The sequence below is a fragment of the Chlorocebus sabaeus genome, chromosome 6, assembly GCF_047675955.1.
Source record: "Chlorocebus sabaeus isolate Y175 chromosome 6, mChlSab1.0.hap1, whole genome shotgun sequence".
NCBI lineage: Eukaryota > Metazoa > Chordata > Mammalia > Primates > Cercopithecidae > Chlorocebus > Chlorocebus sabaeus.
Genome location: NC_132909.1, coordinates 20694819 through 20720343, shown reverse-complemented (window position 1 = coordinate 20720343; position 25525 = coordinate 20694819). Strand labels below are relative to the sequence as shown.

At 56.3% G+C, this 25525-nt stretch overlaps 3 protein-coding genes across 6 annotated transcripts; 2 read left to right on the top strand and 1 right to left on the bottom strand.

Moving 5' to 3' along the window:
• Positions 1-149: 149 nt before the first annotated feature.
• GGN (gametogenetin) lies at positions 150-4139 on the bottom strand. The gene is made up of 3 exons (XM_073016522.1): positions 4059-4139; positions 1212-3694; positions 150-326 (listed from the first exon to the last, which is right to left on the bottom strand). Exons 2-3 carry the CDS (start codon positions 3134-3136, stop codon positions 209-211), a joined length of 2043 nt encoding a protein of 680 aa, XP_072872623.1. The 5' UTR covers positions 3137-3694; positions 4059-4139; the 3' UTR covers positions 150-208.
• Positions 4140-4385: 246 nt separating this feature from the next.
• SPRED3 (sprouty related EVH1 domain containing 3) lies at positions 4386-17451 on the top strand. Of its 4 annotated transcripts, none has more exons than XM_037991627.2 (6): positions 4386-4701; positions 6188-6275; positions 7835-8003; positions 8101-8186; positions 10524-10667; positions 11362-17451. In XM_037991627.2, exons 1-6 carry the CDS (start codon positions 4388-4390, stop codon positions 12025-12027), a joined length of 1467 nt encoding a protein of 488 aa, XP_037847555.2. In that variant the 5' UTR covers positions 4386-4387; the 3' UTR covers positions 12028-17451. The 4 variants fall into 4 exon arrangements, with proteins under 4 accessions (XP_037847555.2, XP_007994875.3, XP_007994874.2 ...); XM_007996684.3 differs by having other exon boundaries at positions 6188-6368; XM_007996683.3 differs by having other exon boundaries at positions 4587-4697; positions 6188-6368.
• A 1850-nt stretch (positions 17452-19301) lies between these two features.
• Positions 19302-25296, top strand: FAM98C (family with sequence similarity 98 member C). The gene is made up of 8 exons (XM_007996689.3): positions 19302-19404; positions 19524-19672; positions 19746-19880; positions 21110-21315; positions 21551-21628; positions 21726-21842; positions 23119-23286; positions 24957-25296. The coding sequence occupies exons 1-8, from the start codon at positions 19340-19342 to the stop codon at positions 25089-25091; spliced, it is 1053 nt and encodes a 350-aa protein (XP_007994880.3). The 5' UTR covers positions 19302-19339; the 3' UTR covers positions 25092-25296.
• Positions 25297-25525: the final 229 nt, after the last annotated feature.

Below are 25525 nucleotides of genomic sequence, written 5' to 3'. Positions count from 1 at the left end.
TGGGCCCATCAGTCTGGGTGCTGGGTGAATGGAACCTCAGTTACTGCTGCTCTGGTCCAGCCTCCCGATTGTTCCCAAGATGTGCTTTAATGGCGAGCCTGCCCTGCTGTACCCACTACCTTGGCAAGTGATTGACAGGCTGCTGGCATCTGGATTGGTTATTTTATTGTCATGGAGGGGAAGGTGGAGAGTGTTGAGCCGACTGCACTCAGTTGGAATGGGTGGCCTGCAGGTCGTAGTGCTCCAGCCCGGCCACCAGGGAGCCGGCCAGCTTGATGGTGGCAACCCAGGGTGGCTCGCCCAGGTGGTTGGTGGGTGTGCTCAGCCTAGGGGGGAGGATAGAGTCAGCAAAGCCTGGCAATGTGACCAGGCCCCTAGCCCTTCTAGGGCCTCCCTGTCCCCATATGAATAAGGAAGCTTCTGAAGGCCATATTGGAATATCCCAAAGGCAGTTCAGGGCAGGGCTGTGTCCACCTAATAGGAAAGGGAGCTGAGGACTGGAGAGTGTCACAGCTAAGCCTCAAGAGGTCCAGGGCAGTCTCCCAGGGGTTCAGCACTCCCAGGAGCCAGGATCAGACCCCAGTGGCCAGATCTGGTGATTCAGTGTGGGTAGAGGATAGCTGGAGGATGCAGTGTCCCCCTTGGATGAGAGACTCAGGAGGAGCCTCCCCAGCACAAGAGCTGGGACATCAGTGCCCTCTGGTGGCAGAAGCCTTGAGTCCCAGAGTCAGAAGTTGCCAGACGCTAGAGGGGTCAGGAGTCCAGGGCTGCCCCTGTGCCCAGTAACGTTGGAGGCCTGCATGTACCCCCATTTGGTTCCAGGAAGACAGTCATCTCACCCCCATCCCTGAGTGGCCTGGGATGTGGTCCTCCTTGATACCCTCAAGGACAGGGTCAAGGCAGTGTATAGGGTCAGGCCAACTGGGACCAGCCTCCCTCTCTGATGGCTCCAAGAGAAGTACAGGAGGGCCAAGAATCCACTTAGGTATCGGATGCCATAGGGCTGGGCCAGGGTGTCCCCTTTCCCGTCAAAGGTCAGCATGGGATCAAGGGTCCTCTTGGTCCTGAAGGGTGCAGCTCAGCTAGGTTTGAGATGTGGTGGAGAGGAAGGACACGGGTCATTCTAGGGTCAGGAAACCAAAGGGTTGAGTAGGACTCTATCCAGCAGTCTGGGGTTCGGCACCCTCCGGTCCCTTCTCCCTTCCTCTCACCAGGCAGAGACGTTGCGTGGCAGGCGGCGATGGCGTGGCTGGTGGCGGCAGTAACACTTGCAGGGACAGGAGTTAAGCACCTGGAAGGGCGGCCAGTGGCGCGCAGCGCGGGTGTTAGCTGCCCCAGTCTGAGAGGCCCCGCTGCCACCACCCCCTCCACCGCTGCTGTCCGGCACTGTAGCTGTAGCTCCTTCACGAGGACCATCTCCAGGCAAGCCATCCTCACGGGTTGCGCCGCGGGCTGCACGGGAACCCTTGTTCCTGCGCGTGCGGGTCTTGATGGGTGCAGCCGCGGGTGCAGGCGCGGACACAGGCGGCGAGGGCTCAGCCACGGTGGGAGCTGGGGTTGGGGCTGGGGCTGGGGCTGGGGCCAGGGCCGGGACCGGGGCCGGGGCCTGGTCGGCGGCTAAGGCTGGGGGCAGAGCAGGGGCTAGGGTGGGAGCCAGGGCTGACGCCTCGTGGCCCAGGCCCGGGGTGAGCGGGGGAGCCACCGGCAGTGGCGTTGACTGGAGCGCTGGTGGCTGCAGTGTGGGCGGCGGTGTGGGCGGTGGCGCGGGCGGCGGCGTGGGCGGTGGCAGCGGTGGTAACTCCTGCAGGCCTGGAGGCCCCAGTCGCATGGGCTCGCCAGTGGGTGCCGGGAAGATGAACATAGGCGGCGCCAGTAGGGCAGGTGCGGGCCTCCGGGGCCCGGGAGCTGAGTGCATCTGCTCTGGTGGTGGCGGAGGGGAGCCCCAAGGCCCAGAGAGTGCGGCCGCACGCCGTCGCGGCGCCCCGATGCCTCCGCCAGCACCGTTGAAGCGGAAGTGGCGTTCAGGGCCGTCGGGAGCGCTAACCCAGTCGAATTTGGGCTTTGAGCCTGGGAAGGTGGTGTAGGGTGGCGGCGGTAGGGCCTGGGCTTGGGACGCAGGCGCCGAGGGAGGACCAGAGCACCCTTCGCCGTCTCCATCACCTCCCTCAGCTTCCTGTGCCCCTCGAGGAACCTCTCCCAGGGGGCGAGCGGCTCCAGGAGGCAGGGGCCCCTGCTTCAGGACCTCGGCGTAAGAGATGGGACCCGAGGCAGCAAAGAGGCCGCCGCCTCCGCCGCCCCCGCCGCCCCCGAGCGAAGCTTTGGCTGCTAAGGAACTCGAGGCTGCCGGAGGGGCCAAAGAGGGCCCCGACTTGAAGGTGATTTTACACAGCAGGCTCAGGCCGGACTCGGAAGCCACAGGCTGGGCCATTTCGCCTTCGCCTGCCTCGGGAGGCGCCCCTCCGCGAGCCCTACCGGCCGTCTGGCCCTGGTTGCCCGGCCCAGCCTGGCTTTCTGTGGGGGTTGAGGCGGGTGTGGCCAGAGCAGGAGTGATTCTGCGGTCCGCCGGCTGCCGTTCAGAAGGTAATGGTGGTGGCGGCTTCCAAGGCTCCAGGGGCGGCGGAAATTGGGATGGGGCCCTCGGGACAGTGTCCTTTACGGATAGTTGCCGGGGCGGGGGCGGCGGTGGCGGCGGCGGCGGCGGCGGCGGCGGCAGCGGGCGGAGGCTCGGAGGGTCGCCCTGGCCGCGCTGGCTCGCCTCCAGCAGGCCGCGGATCCGGGGCACTGGAGTGCCCGCGGGCTTTTGCCATTTAGACGGGCCGGGCAGCAGGGTCCCCGCGGGGGCTGGGGGTGGTGCAGAGACCGCGGCCGCCTCTTCAGGAGGGGGCATCACTGGAGAGGGCCGTTCTAAGGTGAGGGGCAGGGTCGAGGGTGAGGCCTGGGGCTCCCGGGGTACCAGGAGTCCCGGGGGTGCGGAGCTGCCAGGGAACCAGACACCCAGCCCGCGAGTCAGGCGCATGGCCTGGGAGGTCATCTCGGGCTCCACCAGGGACGTCCGGCGGGAGTCGGGGGCGCGGTCCGAGGCCTGCTCTTTTCGGGAGCCCCCACCCGCCGATGGCTCCGACTGCACGTTCCCCATTTCTGACGGAGCTGGGAGACATCAGAAAAACTTACGCCAGTCAGCCTGCCAGGGCCGTGGGGACCCCATGAGGCTGGCTGTATTGATCTAATGCGTCCGCACCGGCCCCGCCCCTCTTCTCCACGATCCGATCAGGCCCAAGTCCTTAGGTAGCACTCCTATTCCTCGACCCTGGACACTCACGCCTTCTTTCCCATGTCCCCAACACAGCTGCTGCTCAGACACTTCAGTACCTGCCCCATTATGTACTAAGGTTCCATGCCTGTCCCCTTGGCTGGTCATGCTGATCCCTCAGTCCTCTCCTCTCTCTGACTCCTCGCCTCTCTCTAGATCACCTGGGTCCCGCCCTCTTCCCAGACAGCGGCAGATCCTCAGGCCTCACCCCTAAACCTCTTCCCGCGCCAGGTCTATCTACTAGCTGGCATCCACACTCAAGCTCCACCCCTGTCCCCAAGCTCCGCCCTGGCCCCGCCTCCGCCCAGAGGAGCCCACTCACCGAGTCCTCCAGCCGACCAGAGTTCAGACAGCGGCCCCCTGGGCCCGGGGCAGGGCAGGGAACTGCCGTAGCAGAAAATAACCGAAAAGAACGGGGGTGCGGGTGAAGGCAAGTGGGCGAGACAGCGAGAGCGGACCCCGAGATCTAGGCCCCGCCCCTGGAGCTCGAGACCCCGCCCTCCTGCGAGCCCGCGGGAGCCCGGTCCCTTACGAACCCGGGTCTCCCCTTGAAATACTCCGAGGTCTTCCTCTCCCCCCGGCCTTCTGGTTCTAAGCTCCACCCCTTTGGGTTGTTCTCCTTAGCCCCTCCCCTTTAGAATGCTCCGCCCCTCTCCTTATTCCCTCCCGAGGCCCCGCCCACGCGGACACCCAGGCGTCGCTCCTCCCCTTTGGACCTCTCATCTGCCCCGCCCCTAAGGCAATTTACCTCTAAGCTCCGCCTTTTTAAGACCCAGCAACATCGTTTCCCAAGACCCTCTCCTTGCCCCGGCGCGCCGAGAAGGCCCATCCACCGTGGGCCCGCCCCTTCCGTGACGCACGCACTAGTCCTCGCCTTCAGCATCCAAACCTCGTTATACCCAGGCCCTCCAACCCCACCCACACGTGAAGGCTCCCCTCTCGCCCCACCCCTTATCGAACCCTGCCAGGCACTCAGCCCCTCCTATTTCGAAGCCACAGCGTAGACCACCGCCTCTTTAGAACCTTGAGACCAGTCCCTGTCCCTGCCCCATCCCCTCCTCATAGCATTAGAGACCAATGGCGCAGATGGGTGGAAAAGTGGGGGATCCCCTCTGGATCTTAAGAAAATGGGGGCTGGGGGGTTGCTCGCTAGAGCTAGTACCGGGCTCTAGGACCCAGCAGGCAAGTAAGCCCGCCTCGCTCTTACCCCTCCCCCAGCCGCCCCTTCCCCCCCCCCACCCGTCTTCCAGGTTCCCCCTCCCTCCCCCCTCGCCCCGGCTCCCGGTGCCCGTCTCCAGCGCCGCCGGAGCCAGCGAGGGAGCCGGAACGAAAAGGAGGAGGAGGAGGCCGCGTCGCCGCCGCTCGGAGCCCGGCCGGAGCCTCGCAGGCAGGTGCCGAGGGGGGCGAGGGGGCGGGGGCTGACAGACTGCCTGCCCCGATGAGGGGGCGGCCAGGACCGCGCTGCGCCTTCTGCCCACCCAGGCGCCCCCCAGGCCCCGGCTGGGAGGACTAGAGAGTGGGGACCCCTCAAACTGCGCGGCAGCCATTCGGGGTACCAATCTTCATTTGGGGGGTCTGGACTTTCTCCGAGGAAGCCCCATTCACAAAATTCCGTCCTGGACCCTCACCATTGAGGAACGCTGAGGACCACTCCCCCCCGCGGGGGACACAGGATGTGTGCGGAGCGTAGGACACCCTGAAATCCCAGTGCCCCATTCCAGCTAGGCCCTGGGGGGACCCCTGCCCTCGTTCCCTGCTTCACCTGTTGTCGGGGGAGGCGGGCGGACAAAGGAAGCAGCGTCACGTGACTGCTCATTCACAAAATCCCATCCCATTGAGAAAAGGGGGCTGGGGGCGCTGCGGCCGCCCCTTCCCCTCCCGAAGGGCCGGGGAAACCCAGCAGCCTGCAGGTGGGGGAGGGGGCTAGAGCTCGTCTGGGTCCCTAAGGTTGGGACGCCAGGGTCCCTGTGCTGGGTGGCAGTGAGGGGCTGGACACTGATCCCGATTACTGGGCGGAGGGCTACGTCCCCTGAGCTGGGGGGCGGGGTAAAATGGTTCTGAAGGATACTGGGGCTGGGGGGCGGGAAGGGAAGAGGGAGGAAGGATCAATCTCCCCCCCAATCCCATCTTTCCCCCCTGGCTTCCCTCGGCTGGGGCCTGAGGGAGCAGCCTTGATTTTTGTGAATGAAATGCTCTCTGGATGTGTCTTCGGTCGCCCGTTTCTGACTTCCTCTGCCTCCATCTCCCTCTGAGCCTCTCTTTCTGGCCATTTCTGGTTCTCTCCCTGTTCCCTGCCCATCTCCCGTTGCTGGGTGACTCAGTGAGCTTTGCATCCGGTCTCATTCATAAATCCGGGAAGGGGTGGAGGGGAAAGAGCCTGGGTTTCTCACCCAGCCTGTGACCTGGACGACAGGGTGCGGAGGCAGGGTTGGGAGAACGGGAGCTGAGTTGATGGGCCCAGAGAAAATATATATGCGCAGGCACCCAGCTGTGAGGGGGAGCACTGGGTGGGGCTGTGGGTATGTGCTGAGGGAGGAGAAGGGGGTAATAGGGATGAGCAGGAGGGGGAGGGGAGTGCAACACCAGGGCTGTGGGGGTGGGGACGGAGAGATGGGGGAAAGGTGGATACAGAGAGAAAGGGCAGACATGGAGAAGAAGATAGAGGTGGGAGAGAAGAGAAGGCATGAGGAAGAAAGGAGCCATGTGGAAGAAGGTGGCCATGGGGTTGAAGGTGGGTATTGCTAGCTTAGGGTGCAGTCGACCCAGACGTGAGAGATAAAGTTGGAAGGGAGATGAGGGTTAGGGGAACATTCCATGGGAGAGCAGGATTTGAGCTCATGACTGTGTTGTCCCTGTCCTTCCCCCCACCTCCTGCAGGTACATGGTGCGGGTCCGAGCTGTGGTGATGGCCCGAGATGACTCCAGTGGGGGCTGGCTGCCTGTGGGGGGCGGGGGCCTCAGCCAGGTGAGCGTGTGTCGGGTCCGAGGGGCCAGGCCCGAGGGGGGGGCCCGCCAGGGGCACTACGTCATCCACGGGGAGCGCCTCCGGGACCAGAAAGTGAGCCACCCTGGGGCATGCGGGGAGGGTAGGGACCTGGGGAGGGAGGGGAGTGGGGCTGGTGTGTGGAGCAGAGGTCAGGTTGCCTCCCAGCCCAGAAATCAAGCTGGGGTGTGAAGTTTGGGAGTGAATATCTGTCCTGTAGATAAGAGTTGGGAATTGCAGGATACATGGGGTGTTAGGAAGGTCCAGTCCACTGCCACTTCCAGCCAGACGATCACAGCAGCCTCCTCGTTGTCTCCCTGTACTGCTCCTGCTCCCCTCTCCAGCCCCCTGTCTGGTCCACAGGGGCACTGCCTCCCCCCACCCCCCGACTCAGACCGGGTCCCTCCTGTGTTCAAAACCCTCCACCTTGCTCAGAGATCCTCGCCACGAGGCCCTACACCACCTGGCCCTTGTCTGCCCTAAGTATAGGGAAGCATTTGCTGGGGTCCATTTGAAAGTGTCAGAGACGGGTGACAATTCTATACATGGGTTCATCAGGAATAACTGGGCCATCTGGCACAATGTGGAGGGACAGTGTTGAAGTTTCAGCTAGGGATGCAGTAGAAAGATATGGATTGTGTGAAAGACTTGGGTGAAAGGTTTTGTTTCGGAGCAGGAGTCAGTGGGGTGATTTGAAATGGAGTGAAGGAATATGGTGATACTAAGCAAGGATTTGAGGGAACATCAATAGGGTGTTGGCTAGCATCTGAGGGGGAATCTGTGGAAGTTTAATAAGACTATTTTGGAGTAAGCACTGGATATAGTGCCTATGTAATCCCAGCCACCCATGAGGCTGTTGCAGGAGGATTGCTTGAGCCCAGAGTTTGAGACCAACCTGGGCAACACAGAGAAAGCTCATCTGGAAAAAAAAAAAAAAAAAAAAAAAAAGAGGGAGAGAACATTTTTGGGTAAAGTTTCCAGAGATGATTATTAGAAGAGGATTAACAATAATACTGTGAGATGTTCAGTAAAGTCTGGGAAGTATTTTTGAGCCAGAGCGGGGATGCTGGGTTATCAGAAAGGAGTTAACAATGTTTTAGGGCATTCAGTAAGATTCGGGGTTTCTACAGGGGTATCAGCGGGAGGTATTAGGAAAATACAGGGGTTGGGAAAATATTTGAGCATCAGAGGTGTGTTCAGTAAAACTGGGCATAGCTGGGTGTGGGGGTTCATGCCTGTAATCCCAGCACTTTGGGAGGCTGAGGTGGGAGAATCACTTGAGATCGGGAGGTTGATTCTGCAGTGAGACCTGATCACACCATTGCACTCCAGCCTGGGTGACAGAGTAAGACTGTTTCAAAAAACAAAACAAGTAAAACTGGGGAGTCATATCAGCATTGATCAGGGTTCAGGGTTACACTTAGGGCTGGTGACCTAGGTGTAAGAAGACACTAGGGTGTGCATGAGGGCTGGTGATGGAGGAGATGTCACAGGCATGTCTGGGTTGGGGTATCTGACCCTGCTCTCCTCCTGCCCCTCAGACGACCTTGGAGTGTACCCTGAAGCCAGGCTTGGTTTACAACAAGGTGAATCCCATCTTTCACCACTGGAGCCTGGGTGACTGCAAGTTTGGACTGACGTTTCAGAGCCCTGCAGAGGCTGATGAGTTCCAGAAGAGCCTGCTGGCTGCGCTGGCCGCGCTGGGTCGAGGTGAGCAGCCCAGGTGGCGTGCACTGGGCGCTGGTCTGGGAGCGGGAAGAGAAGCTGGGCTCAAGGAACTCACTCTCTGCCTCTCTCCCTGCCCCAGGCTCACTCACCCCCTCCTCCTCCTCCTCCTCCTCCTCCTCCTCCTCTCCTTCCCAGGATACTGCAGAGACCCCCTGCCCTCTGACGGTGAGTGTCCAGGATGCCTCTCTGCTGGGAGGGCAGGGGTGTTGATTCTATGAACATTCTTGAGCACCTACTGTGTAGCAGGCACCATGCCACATGCTGGGGACACAAAATTGGGCCCGAACTATGAGTGTCAATTCAATCCCAGTTATTCTAGTCTTTCTGCCCTGTCATGTTTCACACATTCATTCAAGGGTCCTTATTGTGCACCTTTTATATACCAGACAGTGTTTTAGGCACTGGGTTACATCAGTGAACAAAAACTTCCTTTCCTCCTGGAGCTTCTATTCTAGTGTGGAAAGGCAGAAAATTGAAAAAAAAAAAAATACATAAACAATAAAAATGAATAAATATTAAAAGTAAATGGATGAACAAATTAATGACAACCCCATGCTTCCAGTTACTCAGGCTCTAAACCTTGGAGTCATCCCTGACTCCTCTTACCTTTTATGCGTCTCATCTCATCTGTCAGCAAATATTGGTTCCACTTTCCCAACTATCACAATCTGTTTCCAACCTGGTACCGTCCAAACTCATCTCCCAACTGGACCATATCAATAGCTTCTCACTGTCAACTCCTTCCCTCCCTCCCCCACACACAGCCAGAGGATCCCTATCAATGGCTGAGTCAGATCATGCCCCTCCCACACTCGGAACCCTCCCAGGGCTCCAGCTCACTCAGGTAAAGGACAAAGTCCTTACAGTGGCATATGAGATCCCATGCCATGTGGCCCTGTGTGTCTGGCCCCCTTGCTTACGCGGCTCCAGCCACACAGCCTTCTGGCTCTTACTCTAACATGGCAGGCACAGTCCTGCCCCAGCGCCTCTGGACTGGCTGTTGCCTGGAACACTCGCAGATTTCCTTGTGGCTCGTTCCCTTGTTTCTTTCAGGGCTTTACGCAAATATCAACTTCTCAGATAGGGCCTCCCTGAGTATTTAAATTTAAGTATTCCATTTAAAATTGCAATCTATCAATGCCCCTTGTCTGGTGCTAATTTTTTCCCATGTTCTAAAGCATTTTCCTTATTTCCTTTCTGAAAATACTATTATCTTTTTTGTTTTTGAGACAGTCTTGCACTGTCACCCAGGCCGGAGTGCAGGGATACAATCTTGGTTCACTGTAACCTCCACCTCCCGGGTTCAAGGGATTCTTCTGCCTCAGTCTCCCAAGCAGCTGGGATTACAGGTGCCCAGCTAATTTTTTGTAGTTTTAGTAGAGATGGGGTTTCACTATGTTGGCCAGGCTGGTCTCAAACTCCTGACCTTGTGATCCGCCCGCTTTGGCCTCCCAAAGTGCTGGGATTACAGGTGTATTTCCCGGCCTATTTTCTTCTTATCTATTAGTTTATGGTCTATCTCCCATGCTAGAATGTCAGCTTGAGGCCGGCAAGGATCTTTTGTTGGTTTCTTGCTGTGTCTCCAATGCCTGAAACAGTGCCTGGCACACAGTAAGTGTTTAGTAAATATGTGTTGAATAAACTGAATGAATGAATGCACATAATATCGGGTGCAATTTGGCACTTGCTGGAAACCATGGGAGTTACCGAAAACACCTGCAGGAACAAAATTGATTCCCTGGGCAGAAAAGCGGGGGGATTCCAGGGTCATGGGAGATGAAGTGGGGCCACAACAGTTGTAGACAGTTTCCGTGCATCCAGCGCTTACCCGGGAAAGATGCTTTGCTGTCCAGGCCCCCTCTGGAATCTGCACGGTGGTCTTTGTGAGTCTGGCACGTTGTGGGTGCTCAATGAATGTCTATTGAAGGCAGTGTGCAGATGAGGTAGGAGTTATGCCCAAGTGACAGAAAGGAAGCTAAGGGTCTGAGAAGTCATGTTTCGGCTAGTTTCAGAACAGAGGCTGGTTTGCATGGGAAGAGGAGCACTCAGAGTGGGTGGGACTGCCCCAATAAAAGTGTGGGGCTGGGAGTGAGAGAGGAAGGCAGCTGGCTGCCCCGGGGAGAGGGGTTGTGAGAAGTGGAAAGACCATTAGATGTTCTGCAGGTTTGGCGAGCTGGTTAGATCAGGAAAAGAGTTCCACAAAAATAATAATAAGCATTTCCAGTTCTCCCAGTACTTCAGGCATGTGCTGTGCCCTTGACAGTGGCCCTAACCGCATCCTTATGAATAGGTACTCTTAGGATCCCCGTTTTACAGAGGAGGAAACTGAGGCTCCAAGAGGTGAGCTCACTTGCCGGAGGTCACACAACCAGTGACAGAGCCAGGGTTTGAACCCAGGTCTTCCTGGTCGCAGAGCCCTCGCTCTCAATGGGAGGGGGTCTATGTGAGGGCATCGGTTGTGCGGGGGCGTGTCCCCGCTCTGAGGCAGCCAATCTCCTCCAGTCCCACGTGGACAGCGACTCCTCCTCCAGTCACAGCCGCCAGGAGACGCCTCCCAGCGCCGCTGCCGCCCCCGTCATCACGATGGAGTCAGCTTCAGGCTTCGGGCCGACCACGCCCCCCCAGCGCCGCCGCTCCTCAGCTCAGGTGCGACCTGGGAGCCTGAGGCTCCTGGGGGAATGGGGCGGTGCACTCGGGACCCAAAGGGAGTGGGAGCCATGGTCCAGGGGGCTGAAAAACCACAGATTCCAGGGGATGGCTGACCTGATAACTGGGCGGGACTGGGAGAAAGCGGCGGGGAAATAGGGAGAGGCTTGGAGGCCTGGGTTTCTAGGAGGCTTGGGTGCGGGCTTCCCGAGTCTCCTTGCGCTCTTGGAGATTTTAAGGGGTTCCGAAGTCCAAAGAGGTTTAGGACCATTTTCAGAGTGTATATTTGGGGAACTCCTGGAAGAGGACTGTTAAATTAACAAGGAGGGTGGGTGAGTTAGTACCCAGGAGGGTAAAAGGGGCCCAGGAACCAAACTCCTGCGCCTTTAAGGAGGAGGTGGCTGGGTCCAGAACCCCTGGATCTCAAGGTGGAGGGGGCTGGGAGCTGGGGCTCTTGGATCTTAAGAGAGGACAGGACTGGGAACCTTCGGCCTCTGGGTCCTTAAAGGTGTGGGGTTGGTGCGTGGATTCCTCTGTCTGTCCCTGGAGAAAAGTGGGGATTGAGGGACCTTGGGAGAGAAGCAAGCTGGGGTCTTGAAAATCTCAATCCCAGACTCAAGAGTGCGCTAGGGAACTGGATCCTTGAGGCTGAGACTGGGATGGATTCTGATCTCTTTGTCCCTTCGTCCTGCAGAGCTACCCGCCGCTTCTACCGTTCACGGGGATTCCGGAGCCCTCAGAGCCCCTGGCAGGGGCAGGGGGCCTGGGGTGGGGCGGCCGCGGCTACGAGGATTACCGGCGCTCCGGGCCACCCGCGCCCCTCTCCCTGTCCACCTGCGTCGTGCGCTTCGCCAAGACCGGCGCGTTGAGGGGCGCCGCCCTGGGGCCCCCAGCGGCACTACCTGCCCCTTTGACCGAGGCTGCGCCCCCAGCGCCCCCAGCTCGCCCACCTCCCGGCCCGGGCCCAGCCTCTGCGCCTGCCAAGACCTCCCCTGAGGCGGAGGAGGCAGCGCGCTGCGTGCATTGCCGCGCGCTCTTCCGCCGCAGAGCAGACGGGCGTGGCGGCCGCTGCGCAGAGGCCCCGGACCCGGGTCGCCTCCTGGTGCGCCGTCTGAGCTGCCTGTGGTGCGCCGAGAGCTTGCTCTACCACTGCCTGTCGGACGCCGAGGGCGACTTCTCGGACCCGTGCGCCTGCGAGCCGGGCCACCCGCGCCCCGCCGCGCGCTGGGCAGCTCTGGCGGCGCTCTCCCTGGCAGTGCCCTGCCTCTGCTGCTATGCGCCCCTGCGCGCGTGCCACTGGGTCGCAGCGCGATGCGGCTGCGCCGGCTGCGGGGGTCGCCACGAGGAGGCTGCGCGGTGAGGACGGCCTGGTGGGTCCCCTAGCCGGCCCGAGGACCCAAAATTGAGGGTCCAGGACCCCGGACTCCGTTCGGACCTAAAACCCAAACCTAGGCACATCCGGCACTTGGAGCTTGAGTTTGGATTGAGAGATCTCAGACCTGGAACCTGGAACCCAAACCTAGGACTGAGAGACCCCAGCCCCAGCTTCATTGGGATGTCTGTCCAAGAGGTCCCAGGCGTACTGAGTTCTGGCGTTCCCCCACCCCTACACCCCACGAGGAGGCTCCAGGCGTCCCCATACTTTGCATCTCAGAAGGGCCAGGGAGTGCATAGATCCCTAAAAGGGCAGGTCCCTGTTGAAATGAACGACATAGACCCCGGTCACGCCTGGCACCATGTCCCTCAGATTACAGCCCCACAATTAGTCAGGACTTGCCCATACCTGACTCTGCCTTTATTCAACTCCCAGATCAGATCTTGAGACCATAGGACCTAGAGTCACCCCCAAACAGTCCCTGAATGTTCACCTAAGACCTGGTGCCCCCACATCTGAGACACTCTTATAGTCTCAGGACCCCTGAGACAGCAGAACCCCCGGGACAGCTTCAAACAGAGTTTGAAACTCTGTTATGCTCTGGAATCTCCAGATGCTGCCCCAACATCTGCCCACAACTGAGTGCCCACAGACCTGGCCTCCAATCCAGGAACACTGAAGTCTAAGATGTCCAGGGAACCCCCAGACACCCTAGGACCCCGGACTCCTTATGATGCACTGAGTGCTCGGATATACTCAAACACGAGATGTTCTCTTACCAAAATGACTTGGGATACCCATCCCAGAGCCCCCAAGATCCACATATCAGACACCAAGATGCTCTGGAAGCCAGGGATCAAAGACCTCCATAGGTCCACCCACCCCAAAGCCAGGGTTCTCAGGAGCTTTGGATATCATTTATAGGACTCAGAGGTGCCTGGTGCCCTCAAATGTGCGACTGAAGGCTACCAACACTTCAGGGCCCGAGATACTGGTCTCGAGTTCTCAAACAGCCCTCTCACAGTTCCTCCTGGACCTGGATTTTGAGACCCCAAATGCCCTGGAATCTTCAGCTTCTTTCTATCCACAGATTCCTGACCCCTTAAGGGCTGGGAATCCAGCTCCCAGAAGACAGGATGCTCATGGCGACCCAGACCTCTGACCCCCTTGGCCCTCAGCCCCTGAGTGACCCCAAGGTACTTTAGGAGCACTGGATCCAATACCCCAAAGGTGCCACTGACCCCCCAATGCAAGGCTCAAGCCCCTACAACATCGGGATTGTTCCTGATCCAAGACCTTCATCCCTCCAAACCAGAGGCATTCAGATTTGAGGTGCCCCAAGACCCTAGCACCCTCAGACCCCATATTTCTTTGGACTCAAACCTCTCTAGCCTGATGAACCCCAAGATGCCTCTACATCCGATTCCCCCAGCCCCACTTGTCCATCCTTGGAGACCTGCTGCCCCTTGAATCCTGCCATCCATAGGCCCCCAAAACTCCAAGGTTCCAGACTCTGGAATTCTGGTCCCAAGGATCCCGGCGCAAGCTCCCAGCAATCCTCAGAATTACCCCTTTATCTTAGGGTGGGATCCCTTCCATTTGGAACTCATTGTAGGACCGCCCAGGGTGGGGCGCAGTGGCTCATGCCTTGTAATCTCAGCACTTTGGGAGGCCAAGGAAGGAGGATCGCTTGAGGCCAGGAGTTTGAGACCAGCCTGGGTAATGTAGTGAGACCCTGTCTCTTAAAGAAAAAAAAAAAAAGGGACCAACTAGGAGCTCCGTCACTGTCATGTCTAGGACCCAGCATTGTCACAGATGATTATGCAGAATCTTCATTAAGTGAAGGCATACAGCCCAGGGTTTTGAGGAGCTGGAAGTCACACCAGTCTGCTGGCCATGCTGTGCCCTTGGAAGTGTGTGCAATGGAACCTTTCAGGCTAGGTATGGCTCTGCTGTCCCGTAGCCCCCACCCTTGCAGATCTTCCTTCAAGTTCAACCTTAATTCCTAGTCCAGGTTCAAGTTCCGCCTTTTATGTTCTGTCCCTCCATTAACCCCTTCTCTTCCTATTTATTTATTTATTTGTTTGTTTGTTTGTTTTGAGACAGAATCCCGCTCTACCACCCAGGCTGGAGTTCTGTGGCACAATCTCGGCTTACCACAATCTCCCCCTCCCGGGTTCAAGCCATTCTTCTGCCTCAGCCTCCCGAGTAGCTGGGATATCAGGCATGTGCCACCACACCTGGCTAGTTTTTTGTATTTTGAGTAGAGATAGGGTTTCACCATGTTGGCCAGGATGGTCTCGAACTCCTGACCTTGTGATCCACCTGCCTCAGCCTCCCAATGTGCTGGGATTACAGGCGCGAGCCACTGCGCCTGGCTCTCTTCCACTTTAGAGTTAGAAGTTGCTTCAGGAAGTTTGAAAGCCTGTGGCCCGCTGAGTCTCTTCTTCTGTGCAAGGGGGGAGTGCCACAGGCTTTTTTTCCCCAAGTGAAATGGGACTTCCAGTGGATTGAAGATCTGGTGTCCTGTATAGGGGCATCAAGGTCTTGGAGCAAGACAGTCTCAGTGTTGTGTGGGCTTGGAACCTGCATCTGGCCCCAAGCATCTGGAACTGTGCACTTAACCTTTCTTCATTACCCAGACTTGGATGGCCTTGTTGGGGTTCAAAGGATAGGTCCTCTGTCTCTTCCTTTAAATTATTAACTATTTATTACATCTGGAACCTGTGAGATTCAGCACTCCCAACCAGACCCTGGGATGGGTGAGAGAAAAGCGGGGGTGTCTCTCCCCTCCCCACTCTGCCCAGCTCTTATCACTGTCAGACCCACCAGAGCTGAGGGTGGAGGGATTGGGGGCTGGGGCAGCCTGGGTTCCCATGCCCCTCTCTGTGCCTCGGTCTCCCCCCTTCCGTGGTGGGCAGGGGGGAAGCTCCATTCTTAACCTACCTCGTTTTGGGGAGGGGTGGGACGGGGGACCAGAGTGCTGTACGGTGCTGTGGGATCTGCAGATGAAGCGGTGGGGGCTGGGGAAAGGTCCCCTGGCCACCACTTCCCAGCAGCGCCTCTCCCAGGTCCCCCAGTCCTGCTCCCTGCTGAGACCCACCTCTGATCCATGATTCCCCTTCATTGCCCCCAAATCAGGGGTGCATGGAGGGCCGCCCTGGGAGCCAGGCAGACCTCAGACCCTAGAGCCCCCAGGCCCAATTTCCCAGCCGCTTGCCCCTCAGATTGGATGCTTGGCCCCCAGATTTGGGGGAGGCACCCCAACATATATCTTCCTGATCTTGATTCTAAGCCAGTCTGTGACCTCAATATTGTTAGTGTCAGTGCAGGCTGAAGTGGTGGGGGAGGATGGGGGCCAAAGACCCAGCCTTGTCATCGGGGGAGGGGGCACGAGATCTGCTCCAAGAAATGTCTGTGACAAAGTCTCAGCCTGTGTTATTTATTTGCCTCTGTGCACCCCACCCACTCACCTTCCTGAACTGCCAAACAAGTCTCCTACTTCAATTCTCCCTTCTCCCATCAGACCCTCAAGCTGAGTTTTATAAGACACTCAACAAGTGCATTTACTGAGCACCTAATTATGTGCCAAGCCCTGTTGAAAGCACTGGAGATAAAGCAGTGGGCAGAGCAGACCGAAGTCCCTCCTGCAAAGAGTTTATGAGCTTTATAATAGGGGAGATAATAAGTAAATGACTTAATATGTTAGAAATGATAGCAGAAAGAAAAAAAGAAAGTGGGAATGGGGGATACACACCATTTTAGCGAGAGTGGCCAGGTCAGGCCCTCCTCAGGAGCTGGCATTTGTTGTCGTCGTTTTGAGACAGAGTCTAACTCTGTCACCCAGGCCAGAGTACAGTGGCATGATCTCTGCTCACTGCAGCCTCTGCCTCCTGGGTTCAAGCGATTCTCCTGCCTCAGGCTCCCGAGTAGCTGGGATTACAGGTGGGTACCACAATGCTCGGTTAATTTTTGTATGTTTAGTGGAGTCAGGGTTTCACCATGTTGGCCAGGCTGGTCTCGGACTCCTGACCTCAAGTGATCCACTTGCCTTGGTCTCCCAAAGTGTCCCAAGTGATTCCAGGTGGAAATCTCCCAAGTGATTACAGGTGTGAGCCACTGTGCCCGGCCAGGAGCTGGCATTTGAATAAAGCCCTGACGGGGGTGAGGGAGTCCTGGGGATGTCTGCAGGGAAGGGTGTTTTAAGTAAAGGGAACAGCCAGTGCAAGTCCCTGAGGCAAGAGTGTCTGGTAAGTCTGAGGAGCTTCAGGGAGCTAGAGTGTTGAGAGGGGAGGAAGCAAAGAAGAGAGTGCCAGGAGATGAGGGCAGAGGGGCGATGGGGCAGATCTGTAAGGCGTTGAAGGCATTGAATGGACTTAGGTTTTTACCCTGAGAGAGACTGAGCCACAGGAAATTACGAGCATGGAAGGGATGTGACCTGACTCAGTTCACAGGCTCCCTTTGCTGCATGTGGTCAGCAGAGTGGGGGTGGGGTGGGGGGCAGTTTGCCAGAGAGGAGGCTGCTGTGAAGGTTCAGGACAAGACAGCGGCAGACAGGTCCAGGGTGAGGGCCCTGAAGACTAGGCAGGTGCTGGGCCTACTTTGTAAATAGAATCCACAGATTTATATATGGGGTTTGAGATAAAGAGAGGAGTCAAGATTGTAAGTCCAGGTTTTTGGCTGGAGCAATTTTTTTTTTTTTAATTGAGATCATCACCCAGGCTGGAGTGCAGTGGCATGATCATAGCTCATTGCAGCCTCAAACTCCTGAGCTCAAGTGATCCCCCCACCTCAGCCTCCCGAGCAGCTGGGATTACAGGTGCGCACCACCAATCCTGGCTAATTTTAAAAATGTTTTTGTAGAGACATGGTCTCACTATGTTGCCTGGTCTGGTCTTAAACTCCTGGGCTCAAGCGATCCTCCCACCTCAGCCTCCTGAAGTGTGGAGATTACAGGTGTGAGCCACTGTGGCCCGCCTCTGGGCAATTTTTAACATTCGATTTATGTCAACAAATAGCCCCCCAAGTGTCCTGCCTTGGGGTAAACAGGGTTATGGGGTTACTCAGATCTGTCCTTAAGGAACAAGTTCTATCCCTGTTCTTTCCTCTAGGCTCCTGGTCCACCCCCAACTTCCAGCAGAATTGTCTAGGAACTACTGGATACCAGAATACTGTAAGGAAGAGATTAGATCTAACACAATGTTTACTTAGCAACAGCAACAAAACAACAGTAGTAGTAACCGTAGAAATAGGTTCCGTGGTTTAAGAGCATGGAGTCTGGAATTTCATCTTCAAGCTGTGGCATCACCAGGAATTCACTCTGTGACTTATCTTCTCTCAATCTTAGTTTTCTCCTCTGTAAAAGAGATAAGATACTTTGCCCAGTAGTACACATTAAATGCTATATATATATATTAGTTATTCTTTATTAAGTACTCCCTTTATATCTGCTAAGCACTTTTTACATATGAAACTCCAATTAATCCTCAGTAACAGCTCTAAGAGGTAGGTACTATTATCTCCGTTATATAGATGGGAAGCAATTTGGCAGGAACATGGAGCTGGTGAGTAATAGAATCAAACCCTAACCCTTGTCTGCCTGACTCCTAGGGTATAATTTCTCAACCACTATGGTGTACTGTACCTACTCATTCCAAGGCTTAGAAGGGGGAGGAGTGAAGGCCTAATAGGCACATTGTGACCGATGAGGAGGGCCTGGTGTGTGAGGGGTGTGCCGGGATTCCTAGGTCCCTTATGTAATTCAAACCCTGAGGTGTAAAGAAGGGAGAAAGTTTTGGATTTTAGGGTGAGTTGGGTGAACACCACTCCATCTGGGCTGCTTTAAGAGCAGAGGACAGGGCCAGGCACACTGGCTCAAGCCTGTAATCCCAACACTTTGGGAGGCTGAGGGGGAAGGATTGCTTGAACCCTGGAGTTAAGAGGCAAACCTGGGAGACATAGCTGGACTCCTCTCTACAAAAATTTCTTTTTTGACATGGAGTCTCGCTCTGTCGCCCAGGCTGGAGTGCAGTGGCTTGATCTCAGCTCACTGCAGCCTCTGCCTCCCGGGTTCAAGTGATTCTCCTTCCTCAGCCTCCTGGGCAGCTGGGACCACAAGTGCATGCCACCATGCCTGGCTAATTTTTGTATTTTTAGTAAAGATGGGGTTTCACCATGTTGCCCGGGCTGGTCTCGAACTCGTGACTTCAAGTGATCCACCCACCTCGGCCTCCCAAAGTGCTGGGATTACAGGCGTGAGCCACCACGCCCAGCCTCTACAAAACTTTAAAAAAAAAAAAAAAAAAAAGGCCGGGTGCGGTGGCTCACGCCTATAATCCCAGCACTTTTGGAGGCCGAGGCGGGCGGATCACGAGGTCAGGAGATCGAGACCATCCTGGCGAACACGGTGAAACCCCGTCTCTACTAAAAAAATACAAAAAAATTAGCCGGGCGTGGTGGCAGGTGCCTGTAGTCCCAGCTTCTAGGGAGGCTGAGGCAGAAGAATGGCGTGAACCCGGGAGGCGGTGGAGCTTGCAGTGAGCGGAGATCACGCCACCGCACTCCAGCCTGGGCGACAGAGCGAGACTCTATCTCAAAAAATGGCCCATCGCAGTGGCTCACGCCTGTAATCCCAGCACTTTGGGAGGCCAAAGCAGGAGGATCGCTTGAACCCAGGAGATGGAAACCAGGCTTGGCAACATGAGGAAACCTTGTCTCTACAAAAAAATTAAAAACAAATCAGCCGAGTGTGGTGGTCTGCGCCTGTGGTCCCAGCTACTAGGTATAAGCCATCAAGCCTGACTGATTTTTAAAAATTTAGCTGGGAGGCTGAGGTGGGAGGATCTCTTGAGCCCAGGAGGCCGAGGCTGCAGTAAGCCGTGATGGCACCACTCCAGTCCAGAATGATAGAGCGAGATTTCCCTCAAAAACAAACCAACAAAACGCCAGCAGAGGACAAATGAGGGAGGAAAAGGAAAAGGACACCGAAGTTGTTTTTATGTTACCGCAACAGTGACACCCGCCGCCAGCTTGTGGTAACATCGGAGATCCCGAACGCACTGCAATTTACAGCGCCAGGGGGCGTTCCTAGAACCCTGTTAGGTTACCCGAGGGGCGGGGCGGGCGGGCCCTGGGGCGGGTTCGGCGTCCTCCTGTGCCAATGGGAGCACCCAAGCCCCTGCGCGGGAAGATGCCGATTGGTCAGTGCCGCTAGACGCTGCGAGGAGCTCGTGCGCGCGGCGCTTCTGGGGCGGAGCCTGCCACCGGCCGCCAGGGGGCGCGCCGAGGCGACGCTTTCATGGAGGGGGTGAAGGCGGAAGCGCGGGAGGGGGCCGCGGTGGCCCAGGACCTACTGGCTCTGGGGTAAAAGGGTGTGTGGTGAGGCTGGTGGGTGCAGGAAGGCCAGGTCTGCCCCCTGGACGCGGAAGGAAAGGGATTCTCAGTGACCTCCCCGCCCCCTTCCGCTGCCTCGGTCCCCACAGGTATGGGGGTGTCCCGGGGACGGCGTCGCGGGGCGCCTCATGTCCAGACTTCAGGGCGCTGTGCGTGCGGCTGGCGGCGGAGCTGGCGACGCTGGGCGCCCTCGAGCAGCAGCGAGAGGCGGGCGCGGAGGTGCTGAGCGCCGGCGACGGTAAGCACGGAGCGGGAGGGTGGCAGGGGGGCCGGCACGGGGCCACCGAGCCCTGACACGCCTGTCCCCGCAGGCCCCTACGCGGAGGAGGACTTTCTGCGGCAGCTTGGCCGCCTGCTGCGGGAGCTGCACTGCCCGGATCGCGCGCTCTGTGGCGGGGATGGCGCGGCTGCGCTTCGGGAACCCGGTGCCGGACTGCGCCTGCTGCGTGAGTCCCGGGATGCGGAAGTGGCAAGGCCATGGCCTCGGGAGCGGCGGGCTCCGACTTTTTAGGGGAAATCGAGGTTCCCAAGGGGGTGTAGTCAGAACTTTGGGGGCGGCCCAGAGGGTACGAGGTGGGTGGGGTGAGCATGTTGGGGCGAGAGTGCTCTGAGATGGGCGGGGGTAGAATCTTATTTTATTTTTTATTTATTTTATTTTTTTATTATTATTATTTTCGAGATGGAGTTTCACTCTTGTTGCCCAAGCCGAAGTGCAGTGGCGCGATCTCGGCTCACTGCAACCTTCACCTCCCGGGTTCAAGTGATTCTCTTGCCTCAGCCTCCCGAGTAGCTGGGATTACAGGCACGCACCACCACACCTGGCTTATTTTTTGTATTTTTAGTAGAAACGGGGTTTCACCATGTTAGCCAGGCTGGTCTCGAACTCCTGACCTCAAGTGATTTGCCTTCCTCGGTTTCCCAAAGTGTTGGGATTACGGGCGTGAGCCACCACACCTGGCCCGGGGGTAGAATTTTAATTGAAGGGCCTGGGAGCTTAAGTAGGTTGGATTAAGAGGAAGGCTCGAGGTTTCGAAGTGGGTGGGAGTCGAATTCATAGGGGGACACCGGGTCTCAAGGAGGGGCATACTCTGGAGGCCAAGGCTTTAGGTGGGTGGGACTAGAAGGTGGAAGATTTTTTTTTGTTTTTAAGTGGAGATGGGGTCTCTCTATGTTGCCCTGTCTGGTCTTCAACTCCTGGCTTCAAGTGATCCTCCCACCTCAGCCTCCCAAGGTGTTGGGATTACGGGCATGAGCCACTGTGCCTGGGCGAAGGGGGAGGTTTTAAAGCCAGTGGAGCTATTTTTTTTTTTTTTTTGAAACAGAGTCTCACCCTGTTGCCAGGATGGAGTACAGTGGCGCCATCTCGGCTCACTGCAACCTCCAACTCCCTGGTTCAAGCGATTCTCCTGCTTCGGCCTCCTGAGTAGCTGCGATTACAGGCATTCACCACCATGTCCAGCTAATTTTTGTATATTTAGTAGAGACAGGGTTTCACCATGTTGACCAGGCTGGTCTCCATCTCCTGACCTCGTGATCCGCCCGCCTTCGCCTCCCCAAGTGCTGGGATTACAGGCGTGAGCCACCGCGCCCGGACATTGGTGGAGGTTTTTGACCAAGATGGAGGGAGGATGCAAGCAGCCTCCCTGAGTGCACAGCACCCATTTATTACTTTCAGGTTTTCTCTGCTCAGAGCTCCAAGCCACCCGCCTCCTGTGCCTGCGCTCTCTGCTGCATCCCAGTCCTAGGCCACCCCTTGGTGAAGGGGTGGTGGAGGGAGCTGGCATGGTCCAAGAACTGGGCCTTACCCTCCAAGCCCTGGGACTGCCCAGACCTGCACCAGGGACCCCCGCCAGCCAGCTGCTGCAAGAGTTGCATGCTAAGGTAGAGAGTCAGAGTCCCCTCCCGACCTGGGCTACCCTGCTTTCCTTGTGGGGGTGGCGGTCCTCTTTCTAAAACACCTCTGGAAGGAGTATTCCAACCTCTAGCCTGGTTTTTCTGGAGCTGTGATTGCCATTCTCACGTCTGTGGCCTAGGTCCTCAGGGTTTTGGGGAGCTGGGTTTACAGAGGGGCCCATCCTCTCTGCCCCAATTGGCCTCTGACTTCTTCTCCCATCAGATCTCAGAGCTGCAGCCTTCTCTGCCCCCAGGGTCCCTGCAGCCCCTCCTCAGCTACTCGCTAGATGCACCCAGATGGGTAAGACTGTGTGTGACTGACTGAATGTGAACTGTGTCTTCATCAGAGGTGGCTGTGAGAGGGACCCCTAGCCTGACCTTGAGACCTTTTCTCCCAGGAAGCATTGGAGTCTCTGTCCCAAAGCCTCAGAGATCAGTACCGCTGCCGCCGCTACCTCCTCCTCAAGCGCCTTGACCTCACTACGTCTGCTTTCCACTGGAGTGACCGGGCAGAGGTGTGAGCAGGGAACCGTGCAGAATTGGAGAGGCCCAGTTGTGAGGGCTGCAGTTGCAGGGAGGAGGAATGAGGGCCAGGAGTATCACCCTCTTGCAGGTTCTCAGGCTGTGGACTTTTAGAAGTTTTTGATGTTTGGGGCTCCTAGACTCTCAGGGCCCCAGGGTATTGTTGAATTCCCAGCTCTGAGCTGGGAGTGTATTCAGAGGCATACTCCATCTTTTTTTTAAATTAATTAATTAATTTATTTATTTTGAGACAGGGTCTTGCTCTGTTGCCAGGCTGGAGTGCAGTGGTGTGATCTCAGCTCACTGCAACCTCTGACTCCCGGGTTCAAGTGATTCTCCTGCCTCAGCCTCCCGAGTAGCTGGGATTACAGGCACATACCACCGTGCCCAGCTAATTTTTGTATTTTTAGTAGAGATGGGGTTTCACCATGTTGGCCAGGATGGTCTCGATCTCCTGACCTTGTGATCCGCCTGCCTTGGCCTCCCAAAGTGTTGGGATTACAGGCGTGAGCCATTGCACCCAGACCTTTTTTTTTTTTTTTGAGATGGAGTTTTGCTCTTGTTGCCCAGGCTGGAGTGCAATGGCATGATCTCGGCTCAGCACAACCTCCGCCTCCTGGGTTCAAGCGATTCTCCTGCCTCAGCCTCCCAAGTAGCTGGGATTACAGGCATGCGTCACCACGCCAGGCTAATTTTGTATTTTTAGTAGAGACAGGGTTTCACCATGTTGGTTGGGCTGGTCTCGAACTCCCAACCTCAGGTGATCTGCCTGCCTTGGCCTCCCAAAGTGCTGGGATTGTAGGCATGAGCCACCACACCTGGCCAAGTATACCCCATCTTTAAGAGATATGAGCAGAGACAGACACATGGCTCATGCCTGTTATCCCAGCACTCTTGGAGGCCAAGGCAGGAGGATCACTTGAGCTCAGAAGTTTGAGACCAGATTGGGCAACATAGCAAAACCCTCATCTCTACTAAAAATTTAAAAAAAAAAATTAGCTGGGCATGGTGGCACATGCTTGTCATCTGAGTTACTTAGGAGGCTGAGGTAGGAGGATCACTTAAGCCCAGGAGATTGAGGCAGCAGTGAGCCACCATCATGCCACTGCACTCCAGGCTGGGAGACAGCGAGACCCTGTCTCAAACAATAAATATTTATTTAGAGCTGTGGGCAGTGAGGTCTTGAATGGTAAAGTGATGCTTCCAAGACAACAGGTCCCACTTTGGGAGGGCTCCAGGGTAACTTCTGTTACCTCCTTCCCACTCCAGGCCCAAGGAGAAGCCATGAGGGCAGTGCTGATCCCAATTCGAGAGGTTCTAACCCCGGAATCGGACATCTCCATCGCACACGTCCTGGCTGCCCGAGCCGACCTGTCTCGTCTCATCCCAGCCACCAGCATGGCTGTCCGCAGAGGGACCTGCTGTGCTATCAACAAGGTGGGTATCTGGGGTAGGGAAGGGCCCTGACATCCTTGGCCTTCAGATTGGCCTTTCAGCCTCTGTTCCGGTCCAAGCTTCAGACTCACCACCTCTATTCCACCCCTTAGACACGGGAGCTAGGACCTCGCTCACACAAAAAGTGACCGTGGACTCCCCAGCTCAGAATGCTTCCGTGGCTCCCTAATGATCTGAAAACAAAGTCCAGCTATTTACTGAATCCCTGGCTACCTCTCCATCTTGGGCTCAAAATCCTTCCCCATCACCAAACACTATCTATTGTGTTGTTTTTTAACCTTTTTTTTTTTTCCCAAGACAAGAGTCTTGCTCTGTCACCCAGGCTGGAATGCAGTGGCTTGATCTCAGCTCACTGCAACCTCTACCTCCCGGGTTCAAGCGATTCTCCTGCCTCAGCCTACTGAGTAGTTGGGATTACGGTCACCCACTACCATGCCCGGGTAATTTTTGTATTTTTTTTTTTGAGACAGTCTTGCTCTGTCGCCCAGGCTGGAGTGCAGTGGCACGATCTCGGCTCACTGCAAGCTCTGCCTCCTGGGTTCACGCCATTCTCCTGCCTCAGCCTCCCCAGTAGCTGGGACTATAGGTGCCCATCACCATGCCCAGCTAATTTTTGTACTTTTAGTAGAGACGGGGTTTCACTGTGTTAGCCAGGATGGTCTCGATCTCCTGACCTCGTGATCTGCCCGTCTCAGCCTCCCAAAGTGCTGAGATTACAGGCGTGAGCCACTGTGCCCGGCCAATATTTGTATTTTTAGTAGTGATCGGGTTTCACTGTATTGGTCAGGCTGGTCTTGAACTCCTGACCTTGTGATCTACCTGCCTCAGCCTCCCAAAGTGCTGGGGTTACAGGCGTGAGCCACCGCACCCTGTTAACCTTTTTTTTTTTAAAAAAAAAAAAACAGAAATACCCTCTGTTTTAGTGATGAGGTATCTAGCCGCATACCTCTGTAAGTAGTCTTATGTAAAATGAGTATTAGGGAATAAAGTCTAGCACAGCAACTATTAAGGCAAAATTTAAGTTAAGAAAAAAAAATAAGCCCAAGGTGAGTGGATCACTTGAGCCCAGGAGCAGAAGTTGCAGTGAGCCATGTTCTTGCTACTGCACTCCAGCCTGGGTGACAAAGCCTAGGCAACTGTCTCAAAAAAAAAAAAAAAAAAGAAAAGAAAGAAAAGAAAAGAAGGCTGGGTGCAGTGACTCACGCCTGTAATCCCAGCACTTTGGGAGCTGAGGCGGGCGGATCATAAGGTCAGATCAAGACCATCCTGGCTAAAATAGTGAAACCCTGTCTCTACTAAAAATACAAAAAATTAGCCAGGCATGGTGACACACACCTATAGTCCCAGCTACTCGGGAGGCTGAGGCAGGAGAATCGCTTGAACCTGGGAGGCAGAGATTACAGTGAGCTGAGATCGTACCACTGCACTCTAGCCTGGGCGACAGAGCAAGACTCTACCTCAAAAAAAAGAAAAGAAAAAAGAAAACTCATGCTTGTATCTTCCACCAGTTCAGTCCCCTCTCCCCCAGCCACTGTACTCAAATAGTCAACATCTGCCGTTTCTTCTTCAGCCTTGTGTTGTTCCCTTTGCTCTCTAGCCCCCTTGTCCGAGATACTTTTTTTCCCTGCAACTCAAATCTCATAAACTCTCAGGTGCTTATGGGCAATGTTCCAGACCGGGGGGGCCGCCCAAATGAGCTGGAGCCTCCCATGCCCACCTGGAGGAGCCGAAGAGAGGATGGAGGCCCCCAGTGTTGGGGCCGCAAGAAGAAGAAGAAGAAGAAGTAAAGAGGGACTGGTGGTCGGGGACGGGGGGACCTCCGTGAGATGCCAATGCCATCGGTAATCTCTGGGGAGTCCGTTTAAGGCTTTCCTTGGTCCTTGGCACCCAAGCCCCCCCATCTCCTATTCCTGAGGCCCCAAATGCCCTACTCCCATTCACCAGTCAATACCAAGAACCATGTTCTCCGGAGAATAAATTTAATTTATGACAGCTGTAGGGCCTCTCTCTGTGGGGACCCAGGCAGGGGTGCGGGGTTTGTGAAAGGGTTGGGGGGTCTCTGCTCCCTGGGTCTGAATGGGCCCCTGCTGCTCTGACCCTCAAAGTTCTTTGCCCTACAGCACATCTTTCCTGTGCCGTGGGCATGGGTAAGGAGACATTTCAGGCATCAGACAAGCATCTGTCAGGCGCCTACCACCTGCCAGCCCTGTTCTAGGCACTG

Excerpts from the sequence above, each read along its gene's own strand:
- SPRED3 (XM_007996684.3), top strand. The coding sequence starts at position 4,388 with ATGGCGCAGATGGGTGGAAAAGTGGGGGATCCCCTCTGGATCTTAAGA. Across the intron at positions 6,369-7,834 it reads AGCGCCTCCGGGACCAGAAA|ACGACCTTGGAGTGTACCCT; the intron begins GTGAGCCACCCT and ends CCTGCCCCTCAG. Across the intron at positions 10,668-11,361 it reads GCCGCCGCTCCTCAGCTCAG|AGCTACCCGCCGCTTCTACC; the intron begins GTGCGACCTGGG and ends TTCGTCCTGCAG.
- FAM98C (XM_007996689.3), top strand. The coding sequence starts at position 19,340 with ATGGAGGGGGTGAAGGCGGAAGCGCGGGAGGGGGCCGCGGTGGCCCAG. Across the intron at positions 19,405-19,523 it reads CAGGACCTACTGGCTCTGGG|GTATGGGGGTGTCCCGGGGA; the intron begins GTAAAAGGGTGT and ends CGGTCCCCACAG. Across the intron at positions 21,843-23,118 it reads ACTGGAGTGACCGGGCAGAG|GCCCAAGGAGAAGCCATGAG; the intron begins GTGTGAGCAGGG and ends TTCCCACTCCAG.
- GGN (XM_073016522.1), bottom strand. The coding sequence starts at position 3,136 with ATGGGGAACGTGCAGTCGGAGCCATCGGCGGGTGGGGGCTCCCGAAAA. Across the intron at positions 327-1,211 it reads CCACGCAACGTCTCTGCCTG|GCTGAGCACACCCACCAACC; the intron begins GTGAGAGGAAGG and ends CCTCCCCCCTAG.